General features: G+C 58.7%; 12 protein-coding genes across 13 annotated transcripts in view; 8 read left to right on the top strand and 4 right to left on the bottom strand.

Annotated features, from left to right (window-relative positions):
* Window positions 1-91: 91 nt before the first annotated feature.
* Window positions 92-2,218, top strand: SDRG_06096. 2 transcript variants are annotated; one of them, XM_008611859.1, is made up of 8 exons: window positions 92-327; window positions 366-479; window positions 532-638; window positions 687-785; window positions 829-1,021; window positions 1,069-1,318; window positions 1,363-1,619; window positions 1,672-2,218. In XM_008611859.1, the coding sequence occupies exons 1-8, from the start codon at window positions 99-101 to the stop codon at window positions 2,169-2,171; spliced, it is 1,749 nt and encodes a 582-aa protein (XP_008610081.1). In that variant the 5' UTR covers window positions 92-98; the 3' UTR covers window positions 2,172-2,218. The 2 variants fall into 2 exon arrangements, with proteins under 2 accessions (XP_008610081.1, XP_008610080.1); XM_008611858.1 differs by lacking the exon at window positions 92-327 and having other exon boundaries at window positions 330-479.
* A 36-nt stretch (window positions 2,219-2,254) lies between these two features.
* Window positions 2,255-4,183, bottom strand: SDRG_06095 (hypothetical protein; the record flags this gene model as incomplete). Its single annotated transcript, XM_008611857.1, has 2 exons — window positions 2,255-3,839; window positions 3,888-4,183. The coding sequence occupies 2 exons, from the start codon at window positions 4,181-4,183 to the stop codon at window positions 2,255-2,257; spliced, it is 1,881 nt and encodes a 626-aa protein (XP_008610079.1).
* Window positions 4,184-4,194: 11 nt separating this feature from the next.
* On the top strand, window positions 4,195-8,018 carry SDRG_06094 (hypothetical protein). Its single transcript, XM_008611856.1, has 18 exons — window positions 4,195-4,367; window positions 4,413-4,625; window positions 4,671-4,737; window positions 4,782-5,005; window positions 5,053-5,136; window positions 5,181-5,669; window positions 5,719-5,964; window positions 6,013-6,248; window positions 6,295-6,379; window positions 6,424-6,590; window positions 6,643-6,667; window positions 6,714-6,800; window positions 6,844-6,924; window positions 6,972-7,133; window positions 7,176-7,289; window positions 7,338-7,412; window positions 7,458-7,574; window positions 7,621-8,018. Exons 1-18 carry the CDS (start codon window positions 4,224-4,226, stop codon window positions 7,963-7,965), a joined length of 2,961 nt encoding a protein of 986 aa, XP_008610078.1. The 5' UTR covers window positions 4,195-4,223; the 3' UTR covers window positions 7,966-8,018.
* Window positions 8,019-8,554: 536 nt separating this feature from the next.
* SDRG_06093 (hypothetical protein) lies at window positions 8,555-9,426 on the top strand. The gene has a single exon (XM_008611855.1). The coding sequence runs from the start codon at window positions 8,573-8,575 to the stop codon at window positions 9,305-9,307; it is 735 nt and encodes a 244-aa protein (XP_008610077.1). The 5' UTR covers window positions 8,555-8,572; the 3' UTR covers window positions 9,308-9,426.
* A 667-nt stretch (window positions 9,427-10,093) lies between these two features.
* On the top strand, window positions 10,094-11,121 carry SDRG_06092 (hypothetical protein). The gene has a single exon (XM_008611854.1). The coding sequence runs from the start codon at window positions 10,135-10,137 to the stop codon at window positions 10,981-10,983; it is 849 nt and encodes a 282-aa protein (XP_008610076.1). The 5' UTR covers window positions 10,094-10,134; the 3' UTR covers window positions 10,984-11,121.
* Window positions 11,111-11,773, bottom strand: SDRG_06091 (hypothetical protein). The gene has a single exon (XM_008611853.1). It carries the CDS (start codon window positions 11,735-11,737, stop codon window positions 11,168-11,170), a length of 570 nt encoding a protein of 189 aa, XP_008610075.1. The 5' UTR covers window positions 11,738-11,773; the 3' UTR covers window positions 11,111-11,167.
* Window positions 11,774-12,556: 783 nt separating this feature from the next.
* Window positions 12,557-13,270, bottom strand: SDRG_06090 (hypothetical protein). The gene has a single exon (XM_008611852.1). It carries the CDS (start codon window positions 13,246-13,248, stop codon window positions 12,622-12,624), a length of 627 nt encoding a protein of 208 aa, XP_008610074.1. The 5' UTR covers window positions 13,249-13,270; the 3' UTR covers window positions 12,557-12,621.
* A 439-nt stretch (window positions 13,271-13,709) lies between these two features.
* SDRG_06089 (lipoyl(octanoyl) transferase) lies at window positions 13,710-14,591 on the bottom strand. Its single transcript, XM_008611851.1, has one exon. It carries the CDS (start codon window positions 14,558-14,560, stop codon window positions 13,868-13,870), a length of 693 nt encoding a protein of 230 aa, XP_008610073.1. The 5' UTR covers window positions 14,561-14,591; the 3' UTR covers window positions 13,710-13,867.
* Window positions 14,592-14,810: 219 nt separating this feature from the next.
* Window positions 14,811-17,017, top strand: SDRG_06088 (hypothetical protein). Its single transcript, XM_008611850.1, has 6 exons — window positions 14,811-14,891; window positions 14,949-16,012; window positions 16,059-16,181; window positions 16,235-16,396; window positions 16,443-16,539; window positions 16,588-17,017. The coding sequence occupies exons 1-6, from the start codon at window positions 14,879-14,881 to the stop codon at window positions 16,923-16,925; spliced, it is 1,797 nt and encodes a 598-aa protein (XP_008610072.1). The 5' UTR covers window positions 14,811-14,878; the 3' UTR covers window positions 16,926-17,017.
* Window positions 17,018-17,133: 116 nt separating this feature from the next.
* Window positions 17,134-18,296, top strand: SDRG_06087 (hypothetical protein). Its single transcript, XM_008611849.1, has one exon. The coding sequence runs from the start codon at window positions 17,146-17,148 to the stop codon at window positions 18,148-18,150; it is 1,005 nt and encodes a 334-aa protein (XP_008610071.1). The 5' UTR covers window positions 17,134-17,145; the 3' UTR covers window positions 18,151-18,296.
* A 355-nt stretch (window positions 18,297-18,651) lies between these two features.
* SDRG_06086 (hypothetical protein) lies at window positions 18,652-19,200 on the top strand (the record flags this gene model as incomplete). The annotated part of the gene is made up of 1 exon (XM_008611848.1): window positions 18,652-19,200. Exon 1 carries the CDS (start codon window positions 18,655-18,657, stop codon window positions 19,198-19,200), a length of 546 nt encoding a protein of 181 aa, XP_008610070.1. The 5' UTR covers window positions 18,652-18,654.
* Window positions 19,201-19,577: 377 nt separating this feature from the next.
* The window catches only part of SDRG_06085 (hypothetical protein), a gene marked incomplete at both ends in the record, with an annotated part of 1,558 nt that continues 1,026 nt past the window's right edge, over window positions 19,578-20,109 (top strand). Inside the window, one exon of the mRNA XM_008611847.1 lies at window positions 19,578-20,035. Within this exon, the coding sequence (XP_008610069.1) occupies window positions 19,578-20,035 (458 nt within the window). The remainder of the gene's footprint in view (window positions 20,036-20,109) is intronic.

Raw genomic sequence — 20,109 nt, 5'->3', positions numbered from 1 at the left:
AATATACGCATTTAAGAGGCTGACGTATGCTAGAGACACGTTTGAAACACAGTTTCGGCGCGGGATGCGGTTGGGTTCACTGTCCTTTGGACCACGACATGACAACAACGATGCGTCTTGTCATTGTTATGGTGCTCGCCGCCGTCACAGCGTCCGTCGTAGCATTCCAAGTCCCGTCGTCGGGCTGGTCATCTTGCCCGCCGAATACGATCCCATTTGATGACGCCGACGCCGACACCGACGACGACGCCGACGTGGCGCGTCGACAGCGCGGTGCCGCCTTGGCCGCCGAATGCCAAGTGTTTTCCATGCCGCTCTGTCATCCCGGTGCGCTCTTGCGCAGGGTTCTATACTCACGATCGTAGGCATTTGCGATGGTACGGAGACGCTGCCGATCTTTGTCAAGCGCATTGCGTCGCCCGTTGCTACAAGTGCAATCTGGGTCATGGACGGCGGGCCAGGCTGTTCGTCTGTCGACAGTACGCTCTTCTGGTGTGACGCGCTAGAGTCTAAATCTACTGAATTGCTCAGTGGAGATCCTTATGCAAGACCTCTTTATGGACCTCAACGGTACGTTCAGCGTCTACACCATGGACCACCGCGGGTCGGGCCGCAGCGCCAAGCTCACATGCGACGGTGTACGTCGTCGTTGTCACGTTCGCAACCTGTCACCAACCGCAAATTAGGACCTCAAATACGCACAAGACCTCGCTGCGTGCGTTGACCGACTTCACGCCCAGTACGGCCCGACCGCCGACGCGTTCTCGACGACGAGCGCCGCCAAGGTGCGGTGTATTTTTTATGCTAGAGGATGACAAGGAGGCGTAGGACTTGACGTACTTGAGCCCAATCATTGATCCCGACGTCGACTGGTACGTCTACGGCGTGAGCTACGGCTCGTACTTGATGGCGCGCGTGTTGCACCTCGCGCACGAGTTCACGTTCCGCGGGTATTTACTCGACAGCATCGTGCCCGAGACGCTCGACGTGCCCAACGGCGACGCAGCGTACGGGGCCGTCGGTACGTCTCACGAGTGGTCATCAACTAAATACGTAACCCCACTCTAGTCGCACGGTATCTTCGCGCGTTGGACAAGGGCGTCACTGGTTCCGACACGCCGCTGGAGGACACACTGCGCATGTACTACAGCGAACTCGACGATGGCGCGACACCCGAGTGCGCGTCATGGCTGCAAGATGTGGCGGGACGTGCGCCAGTCGACCCGCCGTCGTTTGCCGCCCGTCGGCTCTTTGCGGCACTTGTAGAAGCCAGCACATTGCGCACGTCGTTTTACCCGCTCTTGACGCTGCTCCAAGGGTGCAACACACGCTGAGTTCTTGCTGTTTTTACATAGAGCGTAGGTGCTCGGACGCAGATATTGAAGTCCTCGAAACGTACGTGGGTCCGTACTTGCTTGACAACGACCTCCTCGAGCCGAACTTTACGTCTGACTACGACTCGCTCGTGCTCTACTACGTCATCTTGGCGTCTGAGCACCAGCTTTTCTACTCACCCGCGCCGCCCTTGGCCACGCTCGCTCAATATTTCACCGACCAAGTCGTTGACAACCCAGTATACCGTGATTTCATGGCCTACTGCCTCTTTACCAACCACCGAGGTACGACCCTAGCCCTACCCTAGCCCTCATTTTCACCAGGAGAGCAACGTAGACCAAGCGTGCCGTGAGCAAGCCTATCCAGCGACCAAAGGCTTTTCCTACGCTCCCGACGCGTACTTTAACCGAACCGCGCCCGTACCGACGAGCCTCCTCGTGCTCAACGGCGGTCTCGACCCGATCACACCGGACGACCAAGCCCAATTTCAGTTTGAGCAGTACACGACGCCCCACAAGCTCTTTGTCAACGTCTCGGATGCGTCGCACGCGGTCATCGACAGTCCATGTGGCTACGACATTATCCTCTCGTACTTGACCAACAACGGAAATGTGTCGTCGGTCAACACGACGTGCCTCGCGCATTTGCCGCCACTGGCGCTTGAGCTCGCGCCAAGGCTGCGCCAAGAGATGTTTGGTCATCAGCTGCTTGATGCGAACGGCGACATCTCGCTGAGCTCGGGGCTTGGGTTGGCGAGCATTGCGCCCTCTTCGGTGCCAAGCACACGCCTCCTTCTGCTCGCTGCCTCGAGTTGTTGGCTCCTAATAACCTACTAAGTTGTTGACTTGTAACCTACTAGATACCCTTTATGATGAAGCCTATCCTTCTATTCAAAATGCGATCCACTCGGTGCTTTTGTCTAGGGCAACGGCAAGCAGTCGCCGCCGTCGTAGTTGCAGCCAAGGACGTTGCACCGACTGTCGCAGTAGTTGTCGCCGACGCGGGGCGCCGCGCAGCTCGGGGCGCAGTCGCGGTAGCAGACACTCGAGCGCGTCGCATTGCAGTACGTTGTGGACGCCACGTGGATGAGGTGGAGCTGCACGGCGTTGAGAAGACTTAGGGGCACCGTGCTGATCGGATTACTGTTGAGCACCAGCTGGAGCGACGGGTAGGCGGCCACGAGCGCGGCGGGGATCTCGACCAACTGATTGTGGTCCGCAAAGACCAACTGAATATGCGGCAGCTTCGTAAGCTCTGGCGGCAGCTCGGTGAGCGCATTGTGTCCCACGTCCAAGTACTCGAGCGCCTGCAGCTTTTGAATTTGCCCCGAGAGGCTCGTTTGACTTGTGTTTGTGAGCGCAATGTCGCGAAGCGCGTGCCAGCTCGCATACACTGTCGATGGGAGGTCGCCCAGCGCCGGCGAGTCGGTCACATACAGTGTCTGGAGCGATAACGGCGGGGATAGAAGTGCCGGTGGCAGGCCACGGAGGTTCGTGCCGTGCAAAAAGACGCTGGCAATCGTCGACGGCAGCTGTGGAATGTCCCAGCGCCGCAGCTCGGACGCTTCGAAATGGAGACCGTAGAGACATGGAAACAAGGCCAGCGTGTCGGCGCGCAGGCCGTTTGGCAGCGGGCAGCGCTGGAGGTGGAGCCACAACAGCGTCGGGCTCGAGAGGATCTGAAAATAGGTGTCCCACGCGTCCATGGGGCCATCGACCGCGCAGTCCCATCGAAAATAAACACAGTGACAGCGCTCGTTCGCCCAGGACGGCGACGCGACGCGACAGCCCGGCGGGCACGCTAAGCGAAAGTAGCTTCGGTGCGTCGTTAGCACCAGCAGTGTGAGCGCGAGAAGGTTGTAGATAAAGTACAAGCCGACGCGCCAGCGTCGGTTGGCAGGTAGAATCACGGGCAGCGCTTTAGCGACAGACCCCGGACGTACTTTGTCGAGGAGTTCTTTGGTCGCGGGCAGCAGCCGCAGCACAGCGCGTCGCCCATCGCTCGTCTTGTCTTCCGAGATCGAGTTGAGCGTATGCGTGCGCTTGACGCGGCTCGGCACGACGCGGACCGCAGCGACCACCGTATGAAGCCGCACGTACGTGGCGACGAGAGCAATGAGCCGCGTGGCTATATCCAGCGGCTCCGACGAGAGGACGAAGCGCCACGTCGGAACGTGCGTGGCGGCCCAGTCAAAATCGCGGCTCTGGTGGCGAAAATGAGAGATGGTGGTCGCGGCTGGCACCACGAGCACCCAAAGCACATAGCCCACAGACACGTAAAACGACAGCAGCGCGTACGAGAGCGAGACGAGCGGGGTGCGAAGTGTCGGCCGCTTGGCACACACCATGGGGGGAACAAGGCTCTTGCTCGTCCACGCCATGTGCAGGGCCACGAGGTACGCGAAGCCGAGCGGGCAGCTTGGCTCGACGAGCGTCGCGGCCATATTCGACGCCGTGTACACGTGCGCCGCCATCTCGAGCGCGTGCAAGTACGGTGCATACGCTCTCCACGTCGCGGTGGAGGGTGAGAGTTTGTGGCGTCAAATGACCCACATCAGGTGGGTTGGCGCCCACGTCATGCAGGCGCTCAGATGCAGGAGGCCCACGAGAAGGTAGGCGACGCCCGAGGGGGGGCGCCCCCCCAGCACCTCGGTGGCACTGGCAAAGTGGGCACCGCCGAGCGCTATCGCGACAAGAAACGTCAAGCCGTGATGCCCAAGCACGAGGACGTAGATCGTCTTGCGAGTGAGTCGGTGTCGCTGCATGGCTGCGTGCAGCGCCGCATGCTCGCGCGCACTCGCTTGCATTCGGACCTTGACCCGCATCCGGCGCGGTGCATCGAGGGACATCCGCCGAATATACGGGCTAAAATTACACGCTCTAAAACCGATGGAGGCGCCAAGCCTCGAGTCCAAGGCCGCGCTCGAGCTCGACTCGTACCTCGCCGAGGCCGAGGTCGAGCCGTCGCTCACCAAGGACCAGCACATTGAGATTCTCAAGGAGCGCCTCGCGCGGCGGTGCGCACTCATCGATGTACAGGCTCTCGGAGGGTGTCGCTCCGTTTTGATGTATATCTAGACAATCCGACATGCTTACCACCGCGATGTGATTGTCGTCAAAGAGAACCTCTTGGCGCGCGAGCTGTATCCGGGCTCGGTCGACGAACGCGTGCATGCGCTGCCGTCCGTGGACCTCCGGGACACGCTTCCGCTCTTTGCACCGTCCCAGACGTACCTCCGCGTGCACCCGTGCGACGCGTGCGGCGGGACGCTCGAGCTTGTTCACGGCGAAGTACGTTGCTTGATCTTTCGTCCACTCGTCGACGCGTCGTTGTAGACGCAAGAGCTCAATGAAGCGCGGTCGCTCTGTGCCAAGGCGCAGAAAGGCGGGCAGAACATGAAAGGTATCGACTTGTTGTCGTACGAGGCCGAGACGTGCCATGTGGAGGCATTGTACACCGGCTGCGCGCCGAGCTCAAGGAAGCGACCGAGATCTCCGACGCGCTCCAGCAGCGCCTGCGTGCCCTCACAAAGGAGAATGCGTTCACACTCGAACAGCTCCAGATCTCGCGCAAGGCCGAGCGGGATCAAAAGACTTTGCTGGCCGAGCTGAAATCCAAGCTGCACGCCGCCACCGCCACGACCGAGAGTGTCTCAAAGCTCACGCAGCAGGTACCCATAGTTGGTGGATTGTACTTGTCAAATGACACTTGTGCTAGCTCAAGGAGCTCCACGCGGAGCACGCCGAAGTGACCAAACAGAACAAACTGCTCGTGCGCCACCGCGACGACATCCAAGACGAAGTACATATCTGTGGTGACATTGTGTGAACCCCTGGTTACGGTAGCTCGATGCGCTCATGCAGAGCCACGCGGCGCTCAAGGTCGACTGCGTGCGGTACCAAGCCGAGTGCGATGGCACCCAGCGCCAGCTCGACGACATGACGGAACTTAAAACGCATTTTGCGACCGAGTTTAACGCGTTGGCAACCAAACACAAGGAACAACTCCACGTGTCGGAGATTGTGCAAGAGTCGCTCGTCAAATGCAAACAAGACTTGGCGACGCTCGCGACCAAGTTTGAACAGACCAAGCGGCAGCTCGAAGACCAACTGGCGGGCGAAGAAATGGCGCGCGAAAACACGCACGAGCGGTACCTTGATGAGAAGAAGCGCTGCAAGCAGCTCACGGCCGAGGCGGAGCGGGCTCGGCGCGACATGACCGAGTACCAAGAGCTATACGCCCAAGTAGCGAGCCAAGCGGACGGCGTCGAGCGCGCCCATCAAACCCAGCTGCACGACGAAGCGACGCTGTGGAGCCAAGAAGTGGACTTTCTGGTCCGACCCCTACCCTACCCTACCCCTCCTTTACGACACCATGGGGTAGCGGCTTTTGCTCGACCAAGCCCTCATGCGCGAAAACGACTTGGCGTCCGAAGTTATGAAGCGCTTCTATGACGACGACGACGACGACGAACCTGATTTTTTCATTCCGTCCTACACCGGCGACGACGACGACTCGGACAGCGAGCTGCGACCGAACTTGCAACTGCCGAGCCGTCCCATGACGCCAATGACGGACGCGAGCATGCTCTCGGACTCGTCCCGACAGCACACGCCGTCGTCGACTGGTGTATGGTCTCAGAGATCTTGGTCTATATCTACATAATCAATGGGGTAGCGGCAAGAGACGATCGAGCGCCCTGGCAGTGTCGATTTGGACAGCAAAAAGAAGCGGCACGTCTTGAAAAAGACGGGCCAGAACGGCGAACTCGTTCAGCTCATGTCCGAGATGAAGGACATGCAGGACAAGTGCAAGCTCCTGCGCAACAAGGTCCACGAGTCGGACAAGCATTTGGCGCAGCAAAAGGCGCAGAACACCGAGCTCACGCTGACCAACCAAGCGCTCGAAGCCACGTACAATGGCATTTCTTCGGATATCGAGAGAGCCCATGCCTCTTAGCATCAAGGACTACGTGGCCGAAGACAGTGAGCGCAACCAAAGTGAAACCGAGCTCTTTCGAACGCTCAAGAGCTCGCGCGAAAATGTACAATAGACAATATGTCTCGCGAGACTACCGCGCCAATGTAGATCGACGCGCTCAAGGCCGAAGTTGACCGATATGAGCGCAAAGTCGTGTCGTTCGAGGCGTTTTTTAGCCGAATTGCCGACGAAATTTACCAATTTTACCAAAATTCGCAGCTCGTCGCGCCGATCGAGCCGCTGCCGGTCGTCGTACCCGAAGACGAACCCTCCAAGTATAGCTCGTGGGGTCGTCCATCTGGAGCTAACAATTGTTGTGTGCGTTAGGACGACACTGCCGCCGGAAATTCTCGTTTGGTTTCTTCATGTCGATGTGGCCACCAAGAGATTTGCGTTAGGCCAAGCGCGCCATTATGAAGCGCGAGTTGTACGAGGAAAAGGTCCTCAACAACTACGTGTACGTCTACAACGAGCGCGTCGACTTGGTACACAATCTTTGTATCGAGCACTATCTAGACTAGTGTCTAGTACATTGGGGACCTCAAACGTGCGTACGACTTCATGCTTGAAGTCAAGCACGAATCGCTCATGTTTAAAAAGACGTGCGAGGTCCGAGGGCGACGATCTTCGATCGCGAAATCTTCTCTATGGAGTAGAACCAAGCCGTCGACATCGAGAAGCTCCAGGACACTGTCGAACGGCTCAAGATGTCGCTCGACACGGAGCGCACCAACACGGCCAAGCTCGAACGCATGTCGCGCATCACCACCAACGACCTCACGCAGCTCCAAGACAAGATGCGGTCCTACGAGCGCGAGGTCTTTCCTCTTGACGTTGACGCAGACTTGACTCTGTTCTAGTCGGGCGACATTGAGCTGGAGCGCAACCGGCTCTTGGAAGAAAAACGCAAAATTGCATTCATCATGATGGAGAAGTCCAAGACTTTGGACCGTGAAATCGACCTCAACGAGCAGGTGGACGGACGACGTTATCGACGCCTCAAGTAAATTAACTGCCTCTAGATGGCCAAGAAGCTGCAAGAGAAAGATGTCGACATTGGCAAGCTCCACGACACCGTGTCGATTCTCGCGGGCACCGTACGAAGACAACTTGTCCACGATGGTCCAACAACATGCTGTTAGGTCAAATCGTTTGAGGACGCGATTCAGTTTCGGAAGGACACGAACCGCGATATTGGCATCCTCGTGATGCCCACGCTCGACGCGACAGGCATGCAGACCGACCCGTGGAAACCACAGGTGGGTGCCAACTTGGAAAATGGTTTTTTGACTTGGCGCGGGGTAGGGTCTCATCCTTCGCCAGCGCAACAGCTCCAACCAAGTACCGCAGCGCTACGAAGGTCCGGCCAAGATCATGGTCGCGTGTCCGAGCCTGGACGTGCTTCTCGGTGAAAAGACGCTGGACCGTCCGTTGACATCGGCCTCGATGACGACACTGCCGCCAGCCGTCGACAACAACCAGAATTCGGGGCGGCGGGTGCAGACGGCGGACGCAGTGCTCGTCGGCGCGTCGCACCGCAAGCCACAGCGAAAGTTGCACGTCGGACGCATCAACCTCCCGCGTGTGAATCTCCCACCAACGCCGTCGAGCAACAGCCTCGACCCGCTGGTCGACAACTTTGTCAATTGAGCTAAACTGCTTCAAACGACAGAGGGTATCCACTATTGGGGTATCCAGATCCACTTGCGAGAGCCACCGCCAGGAGTGTCGGACAACCACAACCGCAAGCACAGCTAGCAACAAGGGATATAAATCAAATCCCTTGGCTAGCAAGCACGCAGCACTGGTTCGCTCTCCAGCCTGCCGCGGCTTGTGCTCCAGATGGCGTATTTAGATGTGGATGCAAGCCCATCCAGCCGGTCGTTATCAGTGAGGAATTGTGTGAGGACGAAAAGCTCACATGTAGCGACTTTGACGGCAACATGGTCCAAGATATCGATGGCGCGCTGTATGTAGAAAGAAGGAGCCGTGTACACTGTCTAAGCGATGGAGGCTGTGTCGAGGGGCAACGAAGGACGGGACTGTTATAAGGAGCTACTGGCTTCATGCAATATACAAGTCATTTAGAGAGTACAAAACAACCCACACCCAACAGACAGTAGTACACTCAAAGTGACATTCCTTTGGCTCAGCAAACCGCAAGTCCAGCTCCAGATGGAAGAGCGTGACGGCTAAGTGCGGCCGGAAAGGCTATCGCTCTGATAGCGTCACTTTGAAGTTTAGTTTGCTCGGCGTTATGGAGACGATGACTAGGACGTCGCTTCCGCTCGAGTGCCTGCGCTGCTACCGACGTTCGACGACCGACCTCATTGCGCCCTGCAGCTGCGCGTCGTACGTCCACCGCGACTGCTTGGCCGCGCGTCGCGTCCTCAACGCGTCCGCAGTGACGCACTGCAAGGCCTGTGGCGACGCGTACGATTTGTACGAATTGCCTGCTGAAGCGGCCGAGTACACGCGCCGCCTCCGCCTTGCGCAGCTGCTCCGCGTACTCGCTGTGCTCCTTGCCGTGACGTTCGGGTGCGTCATGATCTACTGTGTCGAGGAGAGCACGGCCAAAAAGTACCGGAACGCATGGACCGACGAGGATCGCGCGCTCAACGAGTGGCTCGCGTCGATATGCTGTCCGCGCTTCGTGGCCCATTTTGTCATCAGCCTTGTCTTTACGGCGATCGCGATGGGCCTCTTCCTGGGCTGCCTCCTGCTCTCGCCGACGATCGAGCGCTGCATCAACGCGTGCAACCGTCGGTGCGGTCGCCACGGTGTCACGATCTTTGCTCTGTGTTTGATTGTCCTTGTCATTGGCTCGATGCGCCTCGTCGGTCTCTACATGGTGCTCATGGCGCTGACCGGCGTGCTTGGCGCGGCAGCTAGCGTTGGTGCCACAAGCCGCATCTACAAGGTCCAAGTCCAGTACCGTCACGTCCAAGACCGGCGAGAGGTGGTCGACGGCGCCGACGTTAGTCTAGCGTAGAGCCAGGCGCCCAAGGACGTTCAAGGAACGGAAGACGTGGTTGACAAGTCGTCCACTTTGACTGCAAGACCTTTTCAAAGACACCTATCGACAGCCTGTACGCCCATGCCAGAGCGACGAGTACTACTGCAATCTACTAAAGTGATTGTTGTTTCTCTCATCATCCTCTCTGACTTGTATGGTGGGGGCTTCTCGCAGACAACTCGCAGCGAGCAAAATACTCCCTAGTTTACGCATTGGGCGGGAATGGCAATCGCACGCAGGGCGGTTTCGAGCTGATTGATGACGTGGCATAATATAAGAGCAGGAACGCTGAGCGAATCGATGAGGAGCGCGGTGCTGACGAGAGTCGTCTTTGTTGAGAGCACTTGCGTTTACACTGGAGTGAACGTACACTGCATGAGGACGTAGGCTTGGTTGTCTCGCACTTACACAGCTGTCGGCAGCAGAAAAGGGTCGGAAGTTGCAAGCTCGGCCTCCAGTTGGCTCGTGCTTCAAGCAGGGATGGTCCAAACTATCACAAAGATATTCGCAAACCAGTGGCGCGGATGGCTCTTCGCGAGTTTGAGCAACCAAACTAAGTGACAAACCCTCCGATTTGACAACCTAAATTTCATGAATTCGTCGTGTTGTCGACGTCCAAAAGTGAATATCTCGCGTGTGCAACGCGTCGCACACGTGCACATCGAAAATCACGCATAATGAAAACGAGTTTGTGCGTTTCACACGCGTGTTTTTTGGGTGGTAATTCGAGTTTCCCACGCGAGGATCGCAGAACGGTTCTTTGGAAAAGCCATTTTCGAACATCCCAACCATCGCCCGTGAGGATGGAGCTGCCAGCCAAGACCGCGGACGCCGTCGTCGTGACCGTCGCCGCGTCGGCGCCTGCGAGCGACGAGGCCATCCCGGTGCTGCCATCGAGCCCGTACTGCTGCTTCTACTGCCTCGACGACGGCAATGGACCGGAGCGGTCGGCGACCGAGCTCATTGCACCGTGCGCGTGCGCCACGTACATCCACCGTGACTGCCTGGACACGCTTCGCGTCTCGTCCCGGATGCCCAATGCCATGACGCATTGCGGTACCTGCGGTGAAGCGTTCGCCTTCCTCGAGTCGGGCGAAGAGGCCGAGTACAAGCGCTTGATGCGCAAGGCGCAGCTGCTTCGCTTTCTCTTCGTGCTTGGCGTCGTCTTTCTCGGTAGCTGCATCATCTGGCTCATCGACCGCGGTACGCCCAAGTCGTTCCACTTGAACTGGAACGGTATGGACGGCCAGATCTACGACACGGTCGGGCTCAAGAGCTGCCCGCGACTCCTCGTGTACTTCCTCACCAGCCTTGCCCTCACGGCCTTCATTATTGGGGCCGTTGCCATCATCAGCCTCTGTGTGCTTGGCTGCCGCGACCCGGCCACGAACTGCTACTGCCCGGGGTACTACGATTGCGACTGCGGTGGTGGCGACTGCGGTGGTGACGCCGGGGCCTTCATCCTCGTCTTTGTCCTCGTTCTCTTTATCTTTGTCGGTCTCTACATGATGCTCATGGCGATCGTCGGCGCATTTGGCAGCACCGTGAACCGCATCGGCCAGCGCCGCGTCCGCGCTGTCGAAGTGCGCTACCGCCAGGTGGTGAACCTGCGGCCAATTCCAGCGACGAGCCACGTCGCTACAATGGTCTAGTCGGCTCGCTAGTCATTGTCATCTTCACCGCGCCAACCAATACCATATTGCCTTTTTGCTACGTCGCATCGACTTCTCAGCCTGAACCAGTGAGTTTCTGACAGACGCGCGTCACAGCTATCGAATCTCGCGTCATCGCACATAAGTACAAACTGTAGTTGGACGAGGCTTAAATAGAGGCTCGTCAGATGCGCGCTGGTGTCTTGACCTCAGTCGGCGCCTTCTGGATCGAAGCTTGCCGGTCGCGCCACCCCACATACGCGAGAGTGGTTACACTCCCGGCGCCCAGGGTGACTGTGCTATGCCACAACAGCGTCGCCGGAAGCAGCGACACCAAGATATAGCCAATGAGCGCGGCCACGAGACTGAGACTGCACGCCACGTACAAGAACGCGGCGCGGAAGCCCTTGACGGGCGTCCCAAACACTGCAGTCGCGAGCCGAGCACCGACACACGCGTCCATTTGAGCAGCAACGAGCGCGACACCAGCGATCGTCGTAAAGGCTACTGCGCTGATCGAGACGCATGTGATCGACTGAAGAGAGGCGATGGCCGGGCGAAGGATGACGCGCTCAAAGCGCGTGGTATGGAATGGAGTCCTGCATGTGGGGCAGTGCGTCGTGGCGTCATGGCGGGACGATGTGAGCTGCCACTGGGCAAGACACGCGCGGTGAACATGCGTTGTACATGCGCACGGCGACGCCATGAGGTCGGCGGACTCCCAGCACATGTAGCACGTCGGCTCGTCGGGCATAAGGTCAAGCGCGAATTGATTTTTGAGCTATCGCGATTCCAGTTCCTGTTACAATCGGTGACGTTGACGACCGTACACAAAGCCACGTTGCGAATTTTGTGCATGTCACGACGCCTGTACACTGGTCGAGTTGGCCATGTTCACGTTGGGCACCTCATTTAATACCGGGTAAAAGGATGTATTTAATAGATGTATTCAATATGACAGTGTTAAGTGTATCGTTTACTGTATCCAAAGAAATATTTCGCTACGTTTTGATAGAGGATATGGAATGCCAGAGGTTGATGGCGCTCATATTTTTTGATGCAGTTGTCAAGCCTACAATGCAGGCTTGACAACTGCATCAAGAATGTGAGGAGCGCCGACCGGTCGCACGAGTATTCGTGCAAAGGTCTACCTATTCGCCTTCGAGTGTCCACATTGAGGTGACGTGAACCACAGAATGGGAGCAAGGACGCTGCGAGTTTCTTCTCTTTGCATGGTGAAGACCGTTGCTCGCTACAGGGGCATGCAGGCCTGTTTGCGCGGCTGCTCACACGAGACAGGAGGTGGCTCTGGGGCCGCGGAGGTAGAGTCGACGATGGCCCTTGCGCCTTCGCATTGGCTGTGTCGACAGCTCTCGATGTAATACCACATAGGTTTGCACACAGCGGGATGCGTCCGAAGCGATGGCATTGAACCCGATACTCTAGACCAACCAGCTCCCAATCGACGCTTTGACGCAGCTTGTCACACTGTTCATGGTTGACGCATCTTTCGTGGTTGCATGCAGTTACCTAGCTGCACGCAGAGCTGCACGCAGTATGTAGAGTCCGCCGATGGTGGTAGGATGAGGAAATTTGCATTTGGAGAGATAATTTGCGCTAAATAGTAGTCTGGTGCATTTAGTTGTATCGAAGCGGTCGCAGGTTGCGAATGCGTTGGTCGCAGTGGGCGAGCACGCGCGCTTTGAGTGGTGCGAGGATGTCGACTTGGCCCGAGCCCACGAGGTAGATGAGAAAGCACCCGACGCCACCCACGACCAGAACGAGCAAAATGACGTGCTGCAAAAGTGCGTCGAGGAGCGACTGGTCCGGATGACGCTCCCAGATCAAGTGCGATTGAGCTGCGCGGACCAAGATCGCACCGCAGAGAACGAGCAGCAAGCCCGCACTGGCGCCAACGTACACGAGCGTCGCTTTGGCGCCACTGGCGTCTGCGGCAAGGGGATGCCCGGCGTACACGTCGAGCTGCCACAGAAGCAGCGCCTGAAGGCCCAAGACGAGCAGGACAGCCACTGCAATGTAAAGGCGGCCATGGCCGAGGACCCATAGAAGTAGCGCTGGCGGGCCGTCGAGCACATAGCGCATGCGGCATGTGGGGCAGTGCGTCGGGGCGTCGGCAGTCGACGACGTGGCGCGCCATCGCTCGAGGCAGTCGCGGTGGACGTAGCTTGTGCACGCGCACGGGGCGATGAGCTCGGACGGCGACGTCGAGCTCCAGCACATGTAGCACACGGCGTCCTTCGTCATGGTTTGTCGTTGGAGGGGACTGGCAAATCGGGAATGGCACTGTTCGTGGCGGCTCACAAACCCGCCTGTCTCGCAACTGCCAATCACGTGCCTGATTGCATTGATTTTGTCCAATCATATGCCGCGCATCCATTCATTTCAACCAATCGCAAGACCGACCAACACACGTAGCGATCTTGCACAAGAATCTTGAAGGTATGTGCATGTGCTCTTGGACCGAGTCCTTGGCTATTTCTTGGAGCTCGTTCTCAGTTGTCTGCTCCTGTACGAAGACGAGGCCGATTGAAAAACGTAGTGATGACTAGCATCGTAACCATAGCACGTAGTTTAAACCGCCAATAGCGTCATTCCTCGAGGGTCACATTTTACCTTACAGTACCTCGTCGCGGGGCAGCAGCTCGCGGGAGCAAGATACTAAGAGGACGGTCCATAGTGCGTAGAGTGAATGGCATGACGTCATCGTGGCGGCTGAAAAATGCACGTCGTCCTCCGCTGTCGATCGCGGCCTTGTCTTCGCGCGGACGTGTCATAGCTCTCCGATTGGTGGAAATGTTCTCTATTATCACCAATCCAATTCGTCTATGGGGCAGGGCGCGATGCGAGTGGTGGAAAAGGTGGCCTAGTATGGCGCCGCCGTCGACGTCTCGAGCTCGATCTGGAAGACGCGCTGCATGGCCGCGAGGACGGCGTCTTCGACGTCGACCATGCGAACAGTCGGATGGAACTCTTGGATGCTAGAGACCGCCTTGTCCTCGAGGCCACAGGGCACGATGCGCTCAAAGCCGGCGAGGTCCGTCGTCACGTTGAGCGCGAAGCCATGCATCGTGATCCACTTGCTCGCATGCGTACCGACGGCCGCGATCTTGCTCTTCGGAAAGGCGTGGCGCGCGTCGGGCACCCACACGCCCGTGAGGCCATCGACGCGCTCGCCCGCTATGTCAAAGGCGCCCAGCGTCTCAATGACCACCTCTTCGACCTGCCGGAGGTACCAGTGCAAATCCTTCTTGAACGGGTCGCGCGTCAGGTTGAAGATCGGATAGACCACGAGCTGGCCCGGCGCGTGGTGCGTGACCTCGCCTCCGCGGTCGACCTTGATGAGCTCAAACGCTGTCTCCTTGGCCGGGTCAAACTTGACGTTGGCGAGCGACGCGCCGCGCCCGAGCGTATACACGGGCGGGTGCTGAAGCATGAGACAGACGTCCATCGGCGCCTCGGCTGCGCGGAAGCGCTCCTTGAGCAGCTGCTGCTGCCATGCCCAGGCTTGGCGGTACCCGACCACGCCGAGCCGGTGCACAAGACAGCGCGGTGCCATCGCTAGAAATGAAAACCAGGCTGGGGTCCTGAAACGAGGGCTCCAATAAGGACCAGTTCCTGCAAGTACGATCATCACTCTGAGTAATGTCTAATCGCACCGTACTCTGCTATAAAATACTATGCAACGATTCTTGTATTTTCGGTAAAAGTTGAGTGTGTTCAGAACGCCTAGCGATACTGTGTTATTAATATTTCATAATGAACATTAGTGTACATTGGACTACGAATTAAATTGAAATTCGGACATCCCCGATTCCAGCGCCCGATTGTGCAGTCCGAGATACGGGATCATTGACGCGAGGGCCGGCGCACGACGATGGACCCGACGAGTACGCTACCTCGTGGCATCGGCCGGCGATGACGATGGCTCATGCGACTTGGCGTAGAGAGCACGTCGTCGCGCCGCCGGAAGAGCAACCGCAACAGCCTCTTCGACAGCTCGGACGAGGACGCCGAGCGTGGCCTCACGCGCAACGACAAGGGCCGCGACAGCAAAGGTGGCAGCGACAGCCGCAAAGGTCTCTTCGACGACCACGACGACGAGAACGACCACGATGGGTTGCCCCTGGAGCAGCTGCAGCAGTCGATCAAGGAGCGACAGCTCCGCAAGAAGGCGCATCTCGAGACGTTGCAGGCGCAGGTGCTGGAAGCGACGACGCTCGCCAACGCCTTCAAGGCCGATGTCGCGCAGCTCAGCTTGCAGCTCGGCAGTGCCAACGCCAAGATCGAGAAACGGAATCGACAGCTCCAGAACGCCAAAGACCTCGTCCAGTCGCTCCAGGCTCAGGTCGCAACGCTGACGGCGCAGGTGCTCGAAGAAAACGCCCTTCGCGGGCGCGACGAGCAGACGTGGCTTCTCGAGCGGGCGTCGCTCTTGCGTCAGATCGAGGAATGGAAATCAAAAGCCCACTTTACGCCTCTACCCATCTCGCCAACGACCAAGTCGGCGTCCGCATCCTCACTGCTCGGCAAACTCTGGTCCAAGGCCAAGCCCAAGGAAGAGGTTGTCGCCCCGACGCCTGTCACGACCACGCGACCACAGATGTTCACGGTGCACGTCCAGTCGGAAGACGACGACGACGAATCCAGCGACAGCCTCCTTGGCAGCAGTGACGACGATGACGACGAAGTCGATGACGCGAGTGACAGTGACAAAGGACCCGTGCCCATGCCTCCGCCCTTGCCACGAGAGGCTCGCCCGTCACCGCCTGTGGTCGAGATGCACTCGACCGATGACGCGGAAGACGACGCTCTGGACAATGACGAGGACGACGAGGATGATCGGGAAGACACAGCGACGACCGGTGATCGACGTAGCCACACCGAGTCCAAGCCACCGAGCGCCCACGAGCCCAAGGTGCCGCCGACCGTGTCGCGCATGAACATGTACATGGAGAAGCGCGCCAAGAAGGAAGCGCAGAAGCGGGAGAAGGAAGCGCTCGAGGCCCAGGTCCAAACAGCATCATCGACGGTCGCTGTTGACGCGGACGACATAGGAGAAGAACCGATGGCAAGAGGTGTACGAGCAAGAATGGGCCCAGCTCGCGCAGGAAGCCAAGGAAAGCAAGAAGAAGCGCAAGCAGAAGAAGCCGTCGGTGACGGGCGCCCAGTTTACGCGCGTATGCCAACGATGTCCCATCATCATCGATCGCCCTTTGATGCCATGGTATAGATCTCGCGCCAACGACCCTCCAGCATGAAGCATTTGCAAAAACCTGCAGGCGCCGTCCCGACGCCGACCGTGGTGCCAGCGAGCCCACCGGCACCGAGTGCTGGCGTCGTGCCACCACCCCCACCTGTGCCGGTGCGTGAGCCTGTCGACCCAACACCGCCGGTACATTTGTCGATGTCGCTTGACCCAAGGCGTCATCGTGTACTAGGTGGTCGTGTCGCCTCCGTTGCCGCCCGAACCGTCCGACGCCGACGTCGAGCTCTATCGTCGACAGCAAGCACGCCTCCAGGAACTCCACGAAGCCGGTAGGAAACGTCGGGTGTCGCTTGGGAACTCACTCAATATGGACGCAGAGCGATTGAAGCGAGAGCAAGCCGAGGAGACGGACCGCATCAAGCGCGATATCCACGCGACGATCAATGCGTGGGCACGGGGCAAGTCCCTCACTGTGCTCCTCTCGACGCTCAACCAGCTCAATGTGCTCAACGGTCTCGGTCTGGACGCACTGGGTGCAATTACGGCGCCCGAGATTGACGGCGGCGATAGCGCCAAGAAGGCGTACCGCTTCGTCATCCGAGTCATTCACCCCGACAAGCTGCGCAACAACGGCAGCATCGCGCAGCAAGTCGCGGCGAGAGACGTGTTTACCGTCGTCAACCAAGCGTTTGACGCCTTCAAGGAGAAGCTCTAGTTAAGCGTAGTGGACAATTGTTAGATCTGCACCATCGTTGGCTACCGGGCCTTTGGGGCCTTTTCTATCCTATGTATCTGGTGCTGACCAGTCACAGCATGTACTAGTACTAGTACTGTGATACCTCGCTCCTGTCGTGCCACGTACTCGCTGGCCGATCATCCGGACGACCGCGTTATCCGGATGATGCTGGAGCCAGCCGTGGAATTCCTCTTCGACCATGCTTCGGACGCTGCGGCTGGTGCGCCGACCCGCGACGGCGAGCTTCGCCTCGAGCGCCATGTCGTACAAGATGTCGCTGGCAACGCAAGAGCAGTACGCCAACGTAGCCCATGCGCTGCACGAACTCACAGCCGCAACCTCCGACTACACCTGCCCCCCGCGCGGCGTCTTCCTCGTGCCCAACGAAGCGCCGTGGCCGGCCGAAGCCCGCGGTCGCGAGCTCTACTTTAGCCACTTCCGCATGGCGTACCGGCGCAACCATTTGGCGCTTGACATTGTTGCGACCATGGACGACATTCGCTTCGTCTGGAACCCGTGGGCGCATCGGTGGCTGCTGACGCTGGCGGCGCTTGACACCTTCAAGGCGCTGCATGGTCATCTTCTTGTGCCGAGCCTGTATGTGATTCCGCACAGCGCGCCGTATCCGCGAGACGTATGGGGCCTGCAGCTCGGGTACGCCGTCGACAATCTTCGACGACGGTCCATGTCGGCCGACCGGCGCGACGATCTTGATGCGATGGGCTTTGTGTGGGACCACCCCGAGCACGCGTGGCGCCTCAAGGTCGACGCCGTCGTCCACTATTACGCCCTGCATGGTCACACGGCCATCGACAAGGACTATGTCGTGCCGCAAGATGATGCGTGGCCGACCGCCATGCACGGTCTCAAGCTCGGACAGCATGTCGGCTACATGCGCTCGCGCAAGCACGAAGCCAGCGACAAGGACAAGGCCACATTGGCGCACACGGACTTTGAGTGGGACCCGCGAGCATCGGCATGGCGCCTCAAGCTCGCCGCCCTGACGACGTACGTCCGCCTGTATGGCCATTCGCGCATTGCCCACCGCTTTGTGGTGCCGGTGGGCGACACCGAGTGGCCGCAAGAGACGTGGGGGCTGGCGCTCGGCGTGGCCATGCCGTACGTACGCCGACAGACGCAGCCGGACCGCATTGCCGCACTGGACGCGCTCAATGTCAAGCGCACTGACGTCCCACCTGCGTAAGGACTTTAGTAACGAATACTAGATCTGGATATTCGACTGGATCGAGGTTACGAAGCGCAACCTCGTGCGCGCACTGACTGCTACTGCTAGTAGTACATCTGAAATGGGTGAAGTCGAAGTACATATCCACCACAGTGGAAAGTGGACTCTCACAACCCAAGAGAGTGGGACGGGGCCATCAGTTGCAGAATTGGACATAGCACGACTGAAGCATCGAAAGGCTGATGATGATTTGTCGGGTCCATCGGACGCGGTGGCGTCTACCGCTTGGGCCATTGACCGCTGGTGTCGGTGCCGGCACCCACAAGATTGCATACTGCGACGGACGGGTCGTCTCGTCGCACGTCGGTACTAGAGAGGACTAGGAATGCGTAATGGATGACTTGTCCTCTTTTTGTCTCGACGATCATTTGTGTCCAAGGTCGACCAACTGTGAATCCAGCTACAACCCATGAGAGAGCGTCCTGCTATGTCAGTCGGGCATGAGGCCAATCTCGAATTGCCATGGCGACGTGCATCTTCAATGGATGTAATAATGCAACGTCGACAACGAAATGCGACTTTCACAAGCACCGGCGGCAGTGCCAAGTGCCCCACTGCTTCAATCAGGTCTACGCGCGCCACCTCTGCGTGCGCCACGGCGGCAAGCGCACCTGTGCCGCCGACGGCTGCCACCGCAACGCCCGCATCGCGCAGCACTGCGCGCAGCACGCGCAAGCGCCCGTCCGCACCGAAATGTGCACGCACGTTGGCTGCGACCGCGTCGCGCATTTGCGCCACAAGTGTGTGCGCCATGGCGGCGGTCGACAGTGCCGCATCACAGGCTGCGCAACGCACGCGCGGCGCGGCGGCTACTGCTGGCGCCACCGCACCATGGCCTCATCGACCGACGCGCCGCACGAGGGCAACAACGACGACGAATCGCGATCCGCATGGGATGCGCTGCCGCTAGAGCAAAATGCGATGCCGAGTCCGCGAATATCCAGCGCCGACCTCCGTGGCTTCCTCGACACGATCGACCTCGCCGACCTCGCCGACCTCGTGTCTTAAGGAACCACATCCGCGACCACCGCTTTGTGTGGCGTCCGTCTATATTCGACTAGCAGTGTGTCAATATATTTGTATTCTGAAACGGCCATACGTGGCAGCCTCTCTGCGTTCCTCGTGGTTCAGGCACCAGTGCGTTACACAAGTGAAGCTTGATGCGTGTCTGTCAACGACCGTACTCTCGAGGAGATCCCGCCATGTTATACCTCGGATGATGACGTCGACTGCGTGAAAAGCTCCAGAACGCATCCGGATACGGAGCCTTTGGGTGTCTTATTGCTCCTGTTTCGCGACCCGAACAACGGAGTGTGTTGTCCACGATCCTGCATGCGATGGTCTCGAGGTCTTCATTCGGTGATTTGACTCACTGCGTCGAGAGCATGGTGGCGCCCGGTGTTGCCACGTGCCAAGTGTGCTTTGACGAGACCTACGCCGTCATCACGCAGATATGCGGCGCCTCCTGTTCCGCGGTCCTCTGCGCATCGTGCATCAACGCCTACGTCGGTTTCCAGGCTGCATCGGCGCTCTACGGCGTGGTCGCTCAGCTCAAGTGTCCGATCTGCCTGCGGCCTGCCAGCTTGGTTCGATGGCGCGAGAAGCTAAGCAAGCCGAACGCGCACCTGCAGCTGTTGGAAACAAAGGTGCACTCGGCGTGCAACGTCGTCTGCCCAAGTTGCCACACCAACACGTCGGTGCTGCCAGAGGCGTGCGACTCGGTCCAGCCACTTTCATTGCCGACGCACCTCGCACAGCAAATGCCAGAGCTTCGGGCGCGCTGTGGCCAGTACTGTCACCACCGCCTCTCGGCCGACGCGGTTTACAACTACGTCCGCGCAACGTTTCTGGGGCACGACGACGTCATTCTAAGTGCGCTTCTATCACAGATCTACGACGTCGAACGCCGTGCGACGC

This window comes from Saprolegnia diclina, assembly GCF_000281045.1.
Source record: "Saprolegnia diclina VS20 unplaced genomic scaffold supercont1.16, whole genome shotgun sequence".
NCBI classification, from domain to species: Eukaryota; Oomycota; class Saprolegniomycetes; order Saprolegniales; family Saprolegniaceae; genus Saprolegnia; species Saprolegnia diclina.
The sequence above is the reverse complement of the archived record's forward strand: the minus strand, read 5'-3'. Positions and strand labels throughout refer to the sequence as shown.

Coding starts and splice junctions, on each gene's coding strand:
- SDRG_06096 (XM_008611859.1), top strand. CDS start 99: ATGACAACAACGATGCGTCTTGTCATTGTTATGGTGCTCGCCGCCGTC. Junction 480..531: donor AGGCTGTTCGTCTGTCGACA/GTACGCTCTTCT, acceptor TGAATTGCTCAG/TGGAGATCCTTATGCAAGAC. Junction 786..828: donor CGACGACGAGCGCCGCCAAG/GTGCGGTGTATT, acceptor AAGGAGGCGTAG/GACTTGACGTACTTGAGCCC.
- SDRG_06094 (XM_008611856.1), top strand. CDS start 4,224: ATGGAGGCGCCAAGCCTCGAGTCCAAGGCCGCGCTCGAGCTCGACTCG. Junction 4,626..4,670: donor TCGAGCTTGTTCACGGCGAA/GTACGTTGCTTG, acceptor GCGTCGTTGTAG/ACGCAAGAGCTCAATGAAGC. Junction 5,965..6,012: donor ACACGCCGTCGTCGACTGGT/GTATGGTCTCAG, acceptor TCAATGGGGTAG/CGGCAAGAGACGATCGAGCG.
- SDRG_06093 (XM_008611855.1), top strand. CDS start 8,573: ATGGAGACGATGACTAGGACGTCGCTTCCGCTCGAGTGCCTGCGCTGC.
- SDRG_06092 (XM_008611854.1), top strand. CDS start 10,135: ATGGAGCTGCCAGCCAAGACCGCGGACGCCGTCGTCGTGACCGTCGCC.
- SDRG_06091 (XM_008611853.1), bottom strand. CDS start 11,737: ATGCCCGACGAGCCGACGTGCTACATGTGCTGGGAGTCCGCCGACCTC.
- SDRG_06090 (XM_008611852.1), bottom strand. CDS start 13,248: ATGACGAAGGACGCCGTGTGCTACATGTGCTGGAGCTCGACGTCGCCG.
- SDRG_06089 (XM_008611851.1), bottom strand. CDS start 14,560: ATGGCACCGCGCTGTCTTGTGCACCGGCTCGGCGTGGTCGGGTACCGC.
- SDRG_06088 (XM_008611850.1), top strand. Junction 16,397..16,442: donor CTGTCGACCCAACACCGCCG/GTACATTTGTCG, acceptor ATCGTGTACTAG/GTGGTCGTGTCGCCTCCGTT. Junction 16,540..16,587: donor CCAGGAACTCCACGAAGCCG/GTAGGAAACGTC, acceptor ATATGGACGCAG/AGCGATTGAAGCGAGAGCAA.
- SDRG_06087 (XM_008611849.1), top strand. CDS start 17,146: ATGCTTCGGACGCTGCGGCTGGTGCGCCGACCCGCGACGGCGAGCTTC.